The sequence below is a fragment of the Seriola aureovittata genome, chromosome 11, assembly GCF_021018895.1.
Source record: "Seriola aureovittata isolate HTS-2021-v1 ecotype China chromosome 11, ASM2101889v1, whole genome shotgun sequence".
NCBI lineage: Eukaryota > Metazoa > Chordata > Actinopteri > Carangiformes > Carangidae > Seriola > Seriola aureovittata.
Genome location: NC_079374.1, coordinates 8656009 through 8668937, shown reverse-complemented (window position 1 = coordinate 8668937; position 12929 = coordinate 8656009). Strand labels below are relative to the sequence as shown.

At 39.3% G+C, this 12929-nt stretch overlaps 1 protein-coding gene across 1 annotated transcript; it reads right to left on the bottom strand.

The window, feature by feature from the left end:
• Positions 1 to 7532: 7532 nt before the first annotated feature.
• On the bottom strand, positions 7533 to 9325 carry si:ch211-184m13.4 (uncharacterized protein LOC798560 homolog). The gene is made up of 3 exons (XM_056389836.1): positions 8977 to 9325; positions 8192 to 8706; positions 7533 to 8112 (listed from the first exon to the last, which is right to left on the bottom strand). The coding sequence occupies exons 1-3, from the start codon at positions 9323 to 9325 to the stop codon at positions 7948 to 7950; spliced, it is 1029 nt and encodes a 342-aa protein (XP_056245811.1). The 3' UTR covers positions 7533 to 7947.
• Between the last annotated feature and the right edge of the window lie 3604 nt (positions 9326 to 12929).

Below are 12929 nucleotides of genomic sequence, written 5' to 3'. Positions count from 1 at the left end.
CTTGTGGGTCTGACTCACTGGGCTACAGTCGGCCTGATCACACCCATCGCTGACAGACAACAGGCATGGTATTCTGCCATGGCTATTCATAGAAGACAATGGGCCTGAATACCAAAGAAAAGACACTCAGAATCTCTTTACATTTACTCAAACAGAGATATCAGCCAATAATAATAATAATGATAATAATAATAATAATAATAATAATGATACTGCATAGACTAAAGACTGTGGGTTGGACTGTGAGATACTGGCATTGCAGCAAAGCATTTGATACTCATCAGTTTTTCGTATACATCCTGTGTATAAGAACATTGTGAGAGAGAAACTTCAAGAGGAAATCCTCTTTATCTGTTCCCGTTGAAATGTGGTATATTTTGGAACTATTGTAGCTTTTAGCTAATGCTGCTTGCCTGTAGTTTATATAGGAGGTGGGTGAAGGGAAGAGATCTGTTCTGAAGTGCTCTTGTGGTAGTGTTGTTGTGTAGCCCTTTGTTTGTTTGTTTATTTTCTGTACATTTATAGTTGGTTGATATGCCTACGGTTTTACAGCTGCTGTCAATACTCCCAGTCTGATCGCTCTGTGACTCTGCTGGCTGAATTAATCTCTACCACAAAGTTGCAGTAAACCCTCTAAATGTCACGCAGTGTATTTACGGTGTACCACTGTGTGCTGACTTCATGTTGATGAACTCAGCATCACATAGCGTGATTACAGGCCTGTCCTGTTTTTCAATACACAGTTAAGATAAGATTGCAACAGTGGCACAGGAAACTTCTGTGGCTGTTGTTCTTCTTTAGAAAAACATTGGTTGGGTAACAAAATTGACATCAGACTACTGACATATGGAAGTTTACGTCGCTCGATTTTATTGATAGGATTTGAAAGAACAGTTTACAGCAAATCAGTTAATTAATGAATGCATCATCAAGTGTTTCTGCTTTTAGGACTGCAATTATATTAAATAACTGTTTTATGATATTTTCTGTCTATATTTTACTTTGGGTTCCACTTTCATTCTTATTAGCAGCAGGTTTGGGCAAACATTCAGACCAAATGATGCAACACACAGAATGTAAGGACAGTGACACATTGTTGTTGTGCTGGCTCTGCACTCCAGCATATTTAAAATAAAAAAATAGAAAGTTATTGGCAACATCTACATCTGATGAACTGTGCAGAGATCTAGCCCCTTTTATACAAAGAGCTATGAATTCTCCTCTAAACCACTGAAAGTGTTACCCGTGCCTTTGCTAGTTTCAGAGCAACACAGTTGTCATTTTCCCATCCAGCACCCACATTGTTTAAATAACAAATACACTTGTGCCCATGGGTGTGTGGGTCTTAAAAATGAGGTGTGGTCAGGCGCATTGTTGGCACATTGCTATCTTCAGCATTCTATCTACTATCTTGAGACAGACATTTGGGCCACATGCTTTAGACCATGCGCATTGGACTGTAAGAATAGAGCCCTTAAAATCAGCACTTTATACTCTTGATGAGGGTTCCATAATGTGTCAGTGTACAAACCTTAAGCAATGACAAACATATCACTGTCCTAAAGTTTTCCAACTGCCCTGTCAACATCTCAGCGTTCATGTAAATGCAGTGACCTTTTACTGTGGATCAGTGGAAACTAGCTCCACTTACAGCAGAGGAGTTGTTGTAATGATTATGTTATTGCCATTATTCCACTTATTGCTGCTGGGCCTCGCCATAAGAATTTGTTCAAAACTGTATCTGGACATTTAAAATATCACATTGACAAAAATATCCTTCCCCCCCCCTTTTATAACATTTTAAAAACATTATCATCTAAAACTTCTTCTCAGAGGAACAGTTCTCTCTTCTGGCAAGAAAAGAGAACTGCAGCTGGTGAGGTTCAGATCACACATACTGGAGTAATGGAGAACAAAAGAGGTCAAAGGTTTGTGTTTGGCACCTGTTTACAGTACGCAAAGTCTTGTGTTGTAACTTCAGGAAGTCACAGGATGGCAGCAATGTCTTAACTGCTCTGTCAGAGGCAAATTCTCCTCTAAATAACTCCTAAACATTTCTGCAGACGAAAGTAAAGCCTGACAGAGTGTCTTTCAGTGTTAACCAACTATAACCGCAGCCAACTCCATGTAACTGAAACTTATACTATAGATTGCAAGTCCATGCTCATCATCTGAATTAAATTTGAATTCATATCAAATGTAAAATATTTAACTCTGTACAATAACCCTGTACACTCTGTAACGATGTATGAAATTAGATGTCATAAGGAAAAAGAAAGCGGTTTATTGTATGTAGCTTTCGGCTTTACCTGTGTCTAGTGGTTATGTGGTAACAGCTCTATTGCTTGCCTGACAAAGCATATTGGTTACTTTGGTTTACTGAAACTAACTGTACCAAACCAAAAACCAGAAAAATCACTATCTGTACTCTTGCCAGCCATATATTAATACATGCTTTTCAAGTATCTCCACACACACAAAGATGAAAGATGAACCCTGACAATTATTTGAACAACAACATTGTGTCTGCCCCACAACAGCCCCCTCCCAATATGCACTTGTCCTCTGTCTCACCATGAACCATCCACCTGAGAAGATATGCAGTACTAGGCTTTCTGCAGGTTTATTCTGAGAGGCTGGGATTGTAAAAAAATCTTTTAATTTTTAAATTCATACATCATATTTTAATGTCATTTTGATACTACATTTTTCTGCCTATAGTATTGAAGAAATTAACTAACCCACTATTAACAAGATCTGTTGACAACAAGGAGAATGCAGAATAACACCATGGAGCCTCATCCTGTAACATGTTTGATTGTCATGCTGAGTTTGAGTTTCCTGTCCCATCGACCAACAGGTGATGTTGGGGTTTTAACATGAGGAGGTATCACGAAAAACAACAATTGTCTCTTCATGGGGTGGATTTTTTTACCCAATGTTATATAAATGTTCATATAAATATTATACAAAAAGCCTGAAGATGGTAAACACACACACTGCTTATAAACTGCTTATAACTAAATGTGATGAAATTACACCTTTTGAACAACTTCTCTGAACACTGCAAAAAAGAAAGATCTACTGACAGACGTGTAGTTGTGGTTGTTAATGAATAATTACATAGATGTCAGACATCCTGTTTCCTGTTGAAAACCAAATAAACAACCTGAGAAATGTTGCCAATCTGCTTTACAACCACACAGTCATGCCAACGTGTACCCTTCTGGAGATGTCATGTAAATACTGAGGAAATAGCTCATTAGAAATTGCTGGCACTGAGCATTTAAAATGTTGACACTGATACTGAACAATTCTGTCATATTTCCATATCAATATTCTGTTTGGTGAGGGGCAGGCACAGGCAACATTTAGGGCTTGACCTGATGTCGATCTGACAATTTAAAAGTTTGCTTTGCTTGTAAAAGTTACTTCCTCCGTTCACCTTACTGCTTAATCTTCATTTGAAATGATAAGGTGTATTTTAAGGTAAACAGTTCTCAAAGGATGCGGCACTGAGTCGTTCCCAGCACCTCCAGGCATCATTTGACAACTTCTCATTGGGGGGGCCATTAGGGGTTGCACAGAAAAGCAGAAGAAGGTGTTGCCGCGTAATGCAAAGACTCTAATGCGGCCAAATGTCAGCATGAAAAAGGAGCTGATGGTGGATGACAGAATGAGAAGTCACAAACTGATTATCTCCACAGTGACAAAGTGGAAATGTTGCAGTCTGACACAAACTTATGATTGTGTGTCAATAACAAAGTTGACTCCGACCAAAAGCCACTGAGCACAGACAAGAGTTGAAGTTCAGACAGTGACAAGTGTTCCGTCTCACTATCTTGTGTCTGGCATGAACTTTGATGTGTTGCACTGAAGTTTGGTCTGTGTAAAGGAAAAGTAATTGGTTAGTGGTTTGATTAAACATGGGTTGATTTGACTGATACTGCTTGAGGTCATGGTTGTTTTTGCACCATTTTACTTGCAGTTTCTCACGCAGATGAGATTTCACCATTCTGAACTGCTCCAGGAAAAACATCATATTCAGTGTCAAACCTTTCTAATTCATAATGTTGGCACTGGGTGATTCTGCAAATACCAGGATTACTTTCATCATAACAATGTCATTTTTGACGTTCAATAATGTGCATGGCAACAACGGCGTGATTGAGGTTAAGGAAAGGTTGTGATTATGGCAAACTGTTGTTAACATGTGTTAGGCAATGTAAACAACTCTGTTGTTAAGGTTAGTAGAAGATGTTCGAGTCCACTATATAGATACTTTTGCCTAAAGTGTGGCTCCTGATTCTCAAGAATGACTCTAGTGAGGATTCTGAAGTTTTGTGCTGAAGATCTAAGGTCTGTTTAGGGTGTGTGAAATCAACCGTGGCGCCCTTCTATGTAATTTTGAAGGCCAATATTACATGTACAAGCCTCCCAGGAAGGATTTACAGAACATTGAAAAAAATGCAATCCACAAGGTGGGTTGAGGTGGAGCTTAAAAAGAATATGTAGAAGGGTCATCACATCAATAGGAAGGACTTTTTTTGGCCTTATTCTTAGGATCCAATTTATGACAGAACTTAAATCTGCTCTATTCAATATTTTTGTGTTAACAATGGATGTGGATTGGATATGGATAATGGCTATGTGAGAGGGATCGCACATGGTGACAAATCCACAGAGAGTTATCACTCAAATCTGCAGTTCCTTGCAGCTCTCCAGAGCTTTTTAGCCTCTCTTAATCAGTTGTTTTGGTTTTAGGCCTTCATCTGTTCTGAGTTGACTCACTCTCACCACTGTTGTCAGTGCTGTTTTCAGCCACAGTTCAGCTGTATCTCGGTAAGAAAAAGAAAAGACTGTTTTCTCTCCGCCCAGCAGAAAACAGCAGACAGACTAACTTAGATGGTGAATATAGTGGAGCATTCAGCAACTAAAGAGTCAGATATTTCCCTCAGGAGCTGGTGGATAGTAAAACTGAGCTAGATGGAGAGTCAGTAAGTAAACGCAACTCCAAATGAATGTTAATGTTGTTCTGTGTCTGCTCAATGTGTAAAGTACAGTTGAACAAAACCACAAACTACATCCTCCAAAATGATCATACAGTTGAATCAACACCTTCCTAAAACAAGTTAAATAAAAATGGAGCATTATAACCTTCATGAAGGTAGGATTTATTGCACTGTTGTATTACTGCATTAGTTTCAGCTAGATGTACCTGGTAAACTGCCAACTGAGTATATGTCGATGTTTTTAAGGCGTACTGTGCTGCGACTTACCTTGTTTTGGTTCTTTTTGTCTCTCAGAACAACTCGGTCTCCTCTGGGTAAATGCTTTTTGTCTTCACAGATGTCATTATCATACCTCTCTACAAGAAACCACTTCCCTTTTGTCTCCAAAATACTTTAAATTGTGCAGTTCAACCTAGTATTAATTATCACTGAAGGCAGTGAAGGAAATGGTATGAAGGAGAGGTTCAGGTAATTTTCACCAGGTAGAACACGATTCTGTCTTTGTCACAATCTCTATGTCTGGGGTACATCAAAGCTCTGTGTTAGGTCCATTGTTTTTTGTTTTTTTGTCCTTTAAATATTTACACTTGGCAATATTAACTTTGAATAGGTCATATTCCTATATGACCTGTATATATCCTGATTTATATTTATGTCTCTCCAGATAAGCCTGTTTACTTTTATATAACTCCTTATGCTTGCAACAACTGCTTTCAGTGATTTGCTTAAGTAAAAAAGCCACTACAAGTAAAAGTCCTGCATGAAGAATTCTACCTTATTAAAAGTACATAATTTTAGCAGCAAAATGCAGTTAAAGTAAAGATACTGGTTTGGTCCCCCTGTCTGACATATTATTAAATATGACATCATTAGATTATTGATACTGAAGCACTTGATACTGAAGATCAGTGTGAAAGCAGCACGTCAAAGTTGTAGCTGATGGAACTAGTTGGAACTACAGGGACACCAGATAAATCTCACGGGTTGTGAGATGATTAATGGGAAAAGAAAGAAGAAAAAACAAAGTTTTGATCTGAAATGTGATTCTGACTACACACAGCTTTACACACACAAGCCAAAAACGTTGAAAACCACTGGTTTAATCTGTAACAATGTGTTGTATTTTAAAATCGGGTTTTATAATGAATTGTGTAAAATCTTCATCTTTAAAGTAACTAGTAACTAGAGCTGTCAAATAAATGTAGTGGAGTAGAAAGTACAATATTTCCCTCTGAAATATATTGGAATGGAAGTATAAAGTAGCATAGAATGGAAATACTCAAGTAAAGTACCTCAAAATTGTACTGAAGTAATTGAGTAAATGGATTTAGTTACTTTCCACCACTGCCTGATTTAAACAAAGAAAAGACATACACATTGGCATAACACTGCCAGATGCTGAAACCCTTATTCCTGCATTTCTGTCATCTAAAGTAGATCACTGAAATGTCATACAATAGAGCATATAGCATCAATCCTTATCTAACCCAAACCCTGGATCCACATCTCAGGCAGATCTTATAAACTGATACCTATAAGTAGAACCAGATTAGTTCCAGCTTGCGTAGCAGATTACATCCACTCTCAGATCAGAGGATGTTAAGTTTCTCCTAGTGGTTCCACTTTTGCTGTTTAATAAATATTTTTGTCTCTTATTGACTCAGTAACTGACATTCAAAGACCCTTAAATTAATAATCCTTATGATTTGTTGTGTTTACTTGCATTTGCATTCAGAGTCTTGACAGATAAATGAATTGATATCACAACACATCAGTAAATATTCAAACCACTACAACTGCTTCTTTATGATGCTATTTGCACATATTTCTTTCTACGCAAGATCATAGGGCAGTTTTTCCAAAAACCCAGGAAATGATAAAAGTTAAATTTAGGTATGGGACTCTGCACTATAAACAGACAACCTGCACCTGCTCGAATGTGCAAAACACACACACACACACACACACACACACACACACACACACACACACACACACACACACACACAGCAGCTCTACCACAAGATGTGGGACCCAGGAGGAATGAGGCCTGTGAGGGGGAGCAGGAAAGGTGGGTGAGGAAGTGGTGGTGCTACTTATCTATGCACTCCCACACAGAAAGACAGATGTGGGTATGAAAGAGAGAGATTCATGGCATGTTCTTGTTCTGGCATACCCAAAGTTTTAGCAAATTCTAAAATATGTAATAATATGAGGTTCATAGGAATGATGTTTTTGATAGCAGGAGAGGAGACTACAGATTTTTATAATAATAGTTCAAGGGTCCAATAATAAACCAATTATATTCACCTGCACAATTTGCTAGATTTAGATTTCTGCCTCACTTGATTCACATGTGTTTTAAAACCCGAAGGAAGTGAAAGTTGTACTGCATTAATGACCACAAAATTTTTACAAACATACAGAGAGGGAGAGAAACGAGTTCAGCTTATTTATCTAGGTTAGAACATTTCCTTCACCCTTTGCACATACACAACCAAACAAACAGCCTCCCAGGATACAAATATTGATAAACAAAAATATTTGACGTTGCTGTATGACACCACTGTGGCAAATACATTTTAACAAGAAATGCAAAAAGAATATAAAAAGGCAACAAGATACATCATCATATAAAAAGAAGATATGGAGCAATACATTTTATACAGTGTTCTCAAAGAAAAAACACTTTAACAAGGAGAAGAGACTTATTGAAGAGGATGGGAAATTAGAAAATTTGAATTTCTCCTACATATGTACGTATATACACAGCTGTCACAACATCTTTAGTGAAAGACCTGTTAGTCATTTCTTAAGAAATGAAAACAAGACAAGAAACTGAAATAGGCCTTTTTGGGTTTTACCAGAGTAAACTAGGTATTTTCTGTGACAATGGTTGTTGGCATGTCTCTTGTAAGCTCAGCTGTGGTTTCTCTCAGGTGTTGCTGCTGCTGTTCTCAGCTGTCATTTTGGAGGATGCACCGGATGTGTACAGATAGTCCTTAAAGAGGCTCATCACTCGCTTCTTGTAGGTCTTAATGGCAAAGAAGTAGATGACTGGGTCCAAGCAGCAGTTGAAGTTCATTAGTGAAACTGTGATCTGCAGGGAGAGGATGGATTGTGAAAAGGAAAAACTAATGGAGAATGTTTGAAATCAAATGCGAAACTACAGATCCTACCTGTAAAGACATCTTGAAGGCCCTCAGTTCCTCACAGGCTGGCTGGTGGTATATCTTCCTGAACATAAACTGCATAACGTTGACGTGGTACGGGCTGAAGCATAAGATAAAGGTGAGGAGGATGAGGAGGATGATGGTGTTGGCCCTATGGTTCCTCCTTGATCGGCCAGTCACAGAGTTCTGCTTGGCTGCAGCTCGCAGCTTCAGGTTGATCTTGGCGTAGCAGCCCATGATGATGATGAGCGGGCAGCAGAAGGAGATGGCACAGGCCAGGAGCAGGAGATAAGGAGTGAAGCGGGAGCCCTCAAAGTTGAAGTACTCCATGCAGGTTCGCCTGTCCTGCCGCTCATGCAGCATGCTGCGGAACAGCAGGGGAGCTATCTGCAGAGATACTAGAGCCCAGACCAGGCAGCAGACCCGGCGAACAACCCTCACACTCCGTAAACACTGCAGCTGGTGTGGATGCACCATGGCCAGATATCTGTCCAAGCTGATGCAGGTCATGAACCCAATACCTGGTGGAAACATGATGGATATGCAATACAGTTTATGTTTAACACATACAGAACAGATTGGTAAAACAAATGCAGAGAGATTGGAGAGACCCACTCCAATTCTGTTATTGTGACTTATGCAAATGCAGAAGTCTTACACATACGTAGCTCAGAATGGAAAAATAAAAGTGTCTGAACCTGATGTATAGATATGGTTGCATGTGGGTGGACACAGATCAAAACACACTCAAAGATATGATAGCATTTTGGAAACAAAAGCACTGATATTACCTGCATATGTATTTGCAAAAAAGAGAAGTGTGGTCAGTCTGCAGAGAAGGTCACCAAAGGGCCAGTCAAAGTGACGGATGTAGTAAATAATTCTGCCCGGCAACGCCAGTGTGAAGAGGGTATCGGAGAGAGCGAGGTTGACCAGATAGATGGAGGTGGAGTTGAACTTCTGTTTCCTCTGACAGATCACATAGAGAACCAAGCTGTTGCCGCACGCACTGATTATGAAAACCACAGAGTAGAAAATAGGGAAAAGGACAACTGCAGCTCTCTGGTAGACAAACACATCGCAGCTGCTCTGGTTCGGAAAATTTTCAGCTGAGTCCATGGTGATGTTATCAAGAGCCATCCCACTTGTCACTCTGAGAAAAAAGGTCACACTGTAAATCATAAATCATCACAGGCAGGAAAGAAGTGTGCATAAGCAATGGAACAAGAGCCCACTGAGCATTGAATAAAGATCATCATACTGTGTAGAGTACTTACAATAAGAGACGCAATAGCCAAGTTAATTTACTGTTAATGCTGCTGAGTCTTCTGGTTGTGGTTGTAAACTGAGCTGCGATACTTGAAATCACTCTGAAAAAGTTGTATGAAGTGTTCAAATCCCACCTCTCCTTTTTGACATCATGTCTGGCACACTGTAACCCTAGTACTTGATGCTCTGAGCACAGCAGGAGCTTTGTCATATGACAATGTTGAAACAGATGAGACTTAAAGCCCCTTCAGTAGTTCAGTGTTAACTAAATAGATATAGAAAATCAGAAAAATACAGTGTTCGTTTCATAAAACAATATCATGTATTGTTTTATTGTCTTTTTTCTATTGCACTCTTTCTATCGTTTCACTTGGATCACTACTTACATTTTAATCTGACATCTTTCTCTATATCATCCTTATTAAAAGCTTGTCTGTCACTTGTAAAGGACTTGCTAAGCTCCTATATAAATCCTATTTAAAAAATACCCTATACAGTAAATCTAAACAAATTGATTAATGTACATTTTCATTATATGTTTAGTCACGGACATTTACATGTATAATGTATTCATGATGAGCACAAGTGGCTCACATGCACACACACTCACTGCAAAGTGTTATTGTTACAATACTAACTGTACCTCCAAGCAGAAACCTCACCTTCACACTCTATATATGAACGTGCGTTTGTGTGTGATTGTGTTTGTGTTTGTGAGAGACTGTGAGAGTTCTAGAACTTTCTGTTTCCATACCGTTGTTTCTACAATATGGTTTATGATAATGGTCAGTGTGTGATAGTGTTTGTGGGTGAGTGTGTGTGGAGGAGAGACATAGAGAGAAAAAAAGGAAATGCAGATTGTGTTAATGTTTGTTTTCTGCATGGACACATCCATTCCAGTGAAACTCTCTTCCACATACACATGTATGATGATATCAACTGATGATCTGACATCTAACTATAGACGCCAAATGCATGTGCACGTCAAGGCAAGTTACCTTTGACAAAAGTGTCCGTAATGTGACATTACAGTGGCTATAAGTTAATAAAACAGTCCACATATTTACACTAGGAGTGAGTGCAGCATGCTTTTCAGAAAGGTTAGATGAAGTGATAGACTGTGAGGCTTTATATCATGTTCCTGCCTCTGAGGTTTCTCAAGTTTGTACTCTGTGTAGCTGAGGTGAAGGCAGGCAGGCCTGAGGTGGAGCTGATGGAAGATATAGGAGGAAACTGAAGCATATCTGGTGCCTATAAAAAAAGAAGCCTGTCAGAGTGCTGTGATGTGTGGATGAATCACAAACAGTTTGAAGAATGTCACAGCTACATTTATCTCAACCACTGAAAAAGATTAAAAAACGTGTACAGTCTCAACTGAAAAAACTCATGGTGTTAGATTCTGAGAATAGTCATGGTGGTAAGAATGTGGCGACATACGGCTGCTTCAAGCAAAGGAAAAATGCAGCAGCTTCACTTCAGCAAAGAAAACACACTCAATTTGATTTGCATGTTGCAAAGTGCTTCAGATTTCAGCCTGCAAATCACAGTGTACTATATGACAATAGTACTAGCTAGTGTACTAACTGGATACAGAGCAGTAAGGAACAGGACAGAAGAACGGGGAATGAGAGGGTGATAAATGTATGTTTAGTCCTAGAAATAAAATGCTCTTTAAGAACTCTCTCACCCAGTACATGTTAAATAATGACATACAGGGGACCGACAGGGTGCTTTCATTATATGTATCTCATAAAAAGGGAACTAAACTATGTGCGGTGCATTCACTTAGCAAAACAAACAAGCACCCTGGTATACATCGGGACATATTGACTCAGCGTGCACACACTCAAATGGGGAAACTACAACAGCTATAGAAATCTTCTCATTCTCCCTCAATAAGAACAATAATAATAATAATCCAACCAAAATACCATTATTTGAAACACAACCTCGCTGGACTGTTGCATTTAAAGAGTGGTGCTCTCTGGATATGAGGATTCCTGCTATGTGGTTAGTGAGGACCATGCTAGTAAATCTCTGCCACGGATGCTCAGTATGAGTTTCAGTACTGGTGTGCGTGTGTGTGTGTGTGCAGGAGTCTGGTTACCGTGTTTGCCAGGCTTCTTGAGCTTCATCCAGAGGACTCCATCTTTACTTCAGGGCCACAGCTCTCACTTACTTACTATAATAATACTTCTTCTTTATCTTGGTGTATGTACCCAGTGAGAACTGCACTGATACTTTGTACATAAGTATTTTCATTGTCATTTTTCAGGCTCCAATCTAATGAATCAACATTCTCACAATGGATCTGTTATTTTAATGATGGCTATGCACAAAGAAACCACTCTTCAAAGATGATAATAAATAAAATAAAAACACAACATAATAACCATGACGCTTTATCATGATCACTTCAAAACTCAAATTTAATACAATACCACATGTTCCAGTGGTTTGCTGAATCATATCAAACTAGTGCAGGATTAGCAGAACAGTGCGGTTGCCGGGCTAACAGTAGAAGTACAGTAGAAGTGTACTTGCTACAGTATCTCATCTTGATTGTCCACCAAAGCCTCCCAGGTTGGTGTAATTGAAATGGATGGCTGCTGGATAGGCAAAAGGTCACTAATTGTCACCAGTCAAATGCGGTTATAATACAGCTCGCTTAGGTCACAATAAGGGCTTCATGTAGACAATGTCACCTGCAGGTTCGGAGCCTGCTGCACTTCAGGCCTACATTTCATGCTCCATTAATTTTGCGCACAGAGTTAAACATCTCGTACCATCTGAAATGGTGCGCTGGAAAAGGAAAAGACAGTCGTTTGTTGAGCGCTCACTGGGGTGCCCTGAGGGTCTCTCGTGTTAAATACTGCAGGAGCACGAGAGGACATGGAAAGAAGGAGATGATCACTTCTACTTACGCATGCCCTCCGCTAACTCCCCTAAATCTGCTTCAGCGGTGTCCATGCATGTGGTGGTTTTAACTGTGAATATCATGGTTTATGAAAGGAACATCATTGACTCTCACCTTTCTATTGACCTCAAAAAATAAAACATGACATCTGTACATCTGTATGGTGTTTTGCATTCTGTCTTAATCAAGTCAAAATGATAGCTAAAAATATGCTATTTATTTTTTACAGCATAACTCATACATCACACCAGCACCACGAAAAGTTAGAATGGCGCACGTGGTAGTGTGTAGTAGTGTGTTTGTAGTTTTCTGGGTTGATGGGTGTGTGACATGAAAGGTCTTAGGAAATTGAAAGTGACGACCCAGCATGGAACATGCATGGAAGTCACTTCTCAGAAATGTGACCTTTTTCTGGTTGTTAAGTCAGGGGTGGGCTAAAAAAAGAGGGGAGGGGAAGGAGAGGGGGGGGAACAAACTGATTTGAAGAGAATTATACAATCGTCAATGGTGAAACTGCAGCCCATAAAAGAACACCCCAGAAGGCATATCGTTTTAAAG